Source organism: Plectropomus leopardus, unplaced genomic scaffold, assembly GCF_008729295.1.
Source record: "Plectropomus leopardus isolate mb unplaced genomic scaffold, YSFRI_Pleo_2.0 unplaced_scaffold27931, whole genome shotgun sequence".
In the NCBI taxonomy this organism is placed as follows: domain Eukaryota; kingdom Metazoa; phylum Chordata; class Actinopteri; order Perciformes; family Serranidae; genus Plectropomus; species Plectropomus leopardus.
The window spans coordinates 1-3459 of record NW_024630414.1 but is presented as its reverse complement, the minus strand read 5'-3'; the positions used below and the strand labels follow the sequence as shown (position 1 = coordinate 3459).

At 35.6% G+C, this 3459-nt stretch overlaps 1 protein-coding gene across 1 annotated transcript; it reads right to left on the bottom strand.

Moving 5' to 3' along the window:
- Positions 1-194: 194 nt before the first annotated feature.
- LOC121937938 (CLIP-associating protein 1-like) lies at positions 195-2737 on the bottom strand (the record flags this gene model as incomplete). Its single annotated transcript, XM_042481228.1, has 3 exons — positions 195-292; positions 1244-1319; positions 2646-2737. Coding segments are annotated over 3 exons (266 nt in total), but the record flags the coding sequence as incomplete, so codon positions are not given.
- Positions 2738-3459: the final 722 nt, after the last annotated feature.

Here is a 3459-nt window from a genome sequence, read left to right as displayed (position 1 = left end):
ATGAGGTGATGAGAAAAAAATGTTAAGTGATCTGACTTTATTAACCAATGTGTGGGGCGACATATAGTGTATTTTGAACAAAAAGCAGAGGGTCATTTGGCCCCTGAGCCAGACTTTGGACACACCTGGGGTAGAGCATGCGAAATCAGAAAGGAAGAAACAACAGAAAGCATGGAAGGAGGAGGGAGTCGTACCGTGACTGTGGCAGGCCTTTTTTGCTGAGATCCATCCTCACCCGCTCTCCCACATGTCTGTAAATCTCCACCAGGCAGCTCATGGCTCCATCACGCACCTGAGGAGCACAAAACATGAAATCACACACTACTTATGTAGGATAACAATATGTAGGACGTTTAGCGGAACTCATTTGTTCCTGCACTACTTCATGCTGCCACCAGAGAAGGTAACATGTATAAAGTGTAGCATGTCGCCTCTTTAGTTTCTGAACAGGAAATCCTGCTCTCATCTTATCCATCAATAAGAAAATCATCCTTACAAGACACGCAGGATTTACTTAAGCCTTAGGGATGATTTTTTTCAAAAACATGTTATAAAAAACTAACAAGAAATGACGAAAAACTGGAAAAAGCTGACTAGAATTTAGGCAAACAAGAAAACTACCTGAAAATTAGCACAAACAAAAAAAAAACCTTTTTTATAAAATGAAATAACCTGAAAAGATGAAAAAAATTCTGTAACATAATTTCAAATGTATATTTTTTTTTAAATTTTGAATATAGATTTTTATTTTTCCCTCGTTTTTTGAAAAATTGCTAATCATTCTTTCTGTGTCTCTCTCTCTCAGCTATTTTTCAGCCATTTTTTATCAACTTTTATTAATTTCTTGGAAATTTGTGGGACATTAGTTGCTGATTTTCTTTTTTATCATGTTTTTGACAGAAATCAGATGAAGTTGCTCAAAATGTTACAAAATGTTAAAATGCCAGTTAAAGGCATCTGAATGCAGCACAGGAAATCTGTGAGAACATCTGAGAATTAAATCAGCAGTAAAACATCAGATCTTCACTTCATAACAATATGAAAGCGAGCACATCCAAAGAGGCTGTAACCAGCAGCTTGTTTGGCGTTTTTACCTGATAAATGTCTTAAATAATTATAAAAATTGTTTTTAATTATTCCATAATTCATTTTTGTCTTGATTCCCAAAAGTATTATGATTCCTGACATCACAAAATGTTCAACAGTGACAAAGTTTATGGAGAAAAAACAGGACTGCTCATACCTGACTCGTGGGGTCCCCGAGGAGGTTACATATGTGGGGAACTATTTTACTGAGCGTCAGGCCTTGAGCTCCGTATCTGGAAGACAAAAAATTTAGATAAATCAGCCCAATGTCAAGATGATAGGAGGTACGCAAGAAAACCTATTGTTTGAACAGGGTCCTAAACAGACAGTCAAGCTGCAAAATCACTTTTTTGAAATGTAAGAAGATATCGAATAACTGCCGGGAAAGTAAAGGCAAATCAGGGGGTTTTCCACTTCACAGCGAGGGGAGTAGCTAAAGAAACTGTAACCCATTAACAGCTGCAGATTTAATCCAAATATTACTGAAACTGCAATATTGCCAACAGCAATATCCAAGTAACGGGAGCTGCAATTTTTTGATCAAGTTAACGTGTGTCACAACAAAGCAATACAAATGAAGCATTGCTACAGAGATACCTCAGTCAGCCTACAAATTAAAACCCAACATGAAGGTCATGACAAACCGAGCCAAAAGATGACTTCATGTTGGGCCAAAAGGTAAGTATTGTATATATATTTATTTATTTTTCAGGGAAAATGAAATGCAAAAATTACTAGTCTCACTAAAATCAAAACTTATATAATAAATGCTATATGTGTCAAAATAACTGCAATTTTTTGCACATCATGCAGCCCTGAATTGATCCATTATATTTTAAAGAAATTTAATATAAATTATCATAAAGTTCATAAAAGCATGCACATCCAGATAAAAAAAAATAGGTCCTAGACAAGAGATAATAAAAGAGAAGAAAAAAGAAGGTCTGCACACTAGCTTTTGCTCCTTTAAATATTTAATGCAGTTACCACAGAGGTGACGTTTCCAGCTACATGCTCTTCATCAGACAAGTTAACAATGCAGACACACACCTTCAGATACTTACTATGCCAGGTCATGTGACAAATCACCTGACAGGTCACCTCCCATTCATAAATACATATTGAAACAAAAACATATGCAGACAACATCTGGTCTTGTTAGATGACCTCTTTTTTTATTGTCTTTTATTGCATTTGTTTTTATATTTTCTAAAAACTTCTAAAGATGTGCTGTATTCTTGTGTACCTTTGTATATGTATTTTGTTCTGGCCTTTTTGACTGTCCTACACCTTTCTCTGTTTGGCTTCATGTTGATGTCTAGTTTTATTATTCCCTGAGTTCCTGCCTTTGTTTTGTCTGTCAAAGCACTTTTTAAACAACTGTTTTAAAGGTGCTATATAAATGAAGTTTTCTTTTCTTATAATAAATATCATGCACATGGGAAAATGCTGTAAAAACATATAACTAGAGAGATGAAAATGCATGAAGGATTACGCATTAAGAACTTTGTATTTCTCTACAGGTAAGCAGTGAAATGAGACAGTGAAAGTGGACTCACGTGCTCAACGTGGCGATGAGGCAAAGGCACACTCCTTCTCTGGTCCTGTTGTTCTTATGTTTGAAACCTCCCAGCATTCTGTCCCACACATACTGCAACAACACACAGCAACACAGCGTGCTCTATGTAACGCATCACTGCAGTAACGCACATTACAGGACAGGAAATGGACAACAGTTTGTAAACCCTGCAATCTAACCACAGCATGCCAAACATCCAGTATCATGTTATTATGCCTGGCACCAATTACAAAACGTACTTTAAAAAGCTATTCATGGCTTTAAAAAGTGACTTGAAACCACAGACTGTATATAAAGATAAATAAACCAAACAACAATACTAAGAGCAAATAACGACAAAGACTTGGGGTCTGTAGTCCCCAAGTTTGTGGAAGTTAGAATTTGGTTTTTGCCTTATAATATCAATTTTATGGCATGTCAAATATTTCTACCAAAGCGCAGAAGAGCACATTAACCTTTTCTTGTCAACATAACATCATGTGACACTGTTGTTATCCCTGTGTCCATCACTCATCATTTACACAGTCTGACTGTGTATGACTGGGCCTTTAGGGTTGACTTTATATACAGTCTATGTTTAAAACCTTTCCTTGTGCTGCTTTCACAAGACTTTCACAAATATTAAAACCTTTAAAATCTGAAGAAATTGGTGCTTTTTTTTCTTTTTCTTTTCAAAAACATGGGAAAGGGGCAATAAGCAACTTGCTAATGTTTCACAAATATCAAGAAATTAAATTTGTAGATTTATAAAATTATTTTTCAAAAGTTAAGGAGAACAAAGAAAAAGCCGGGAA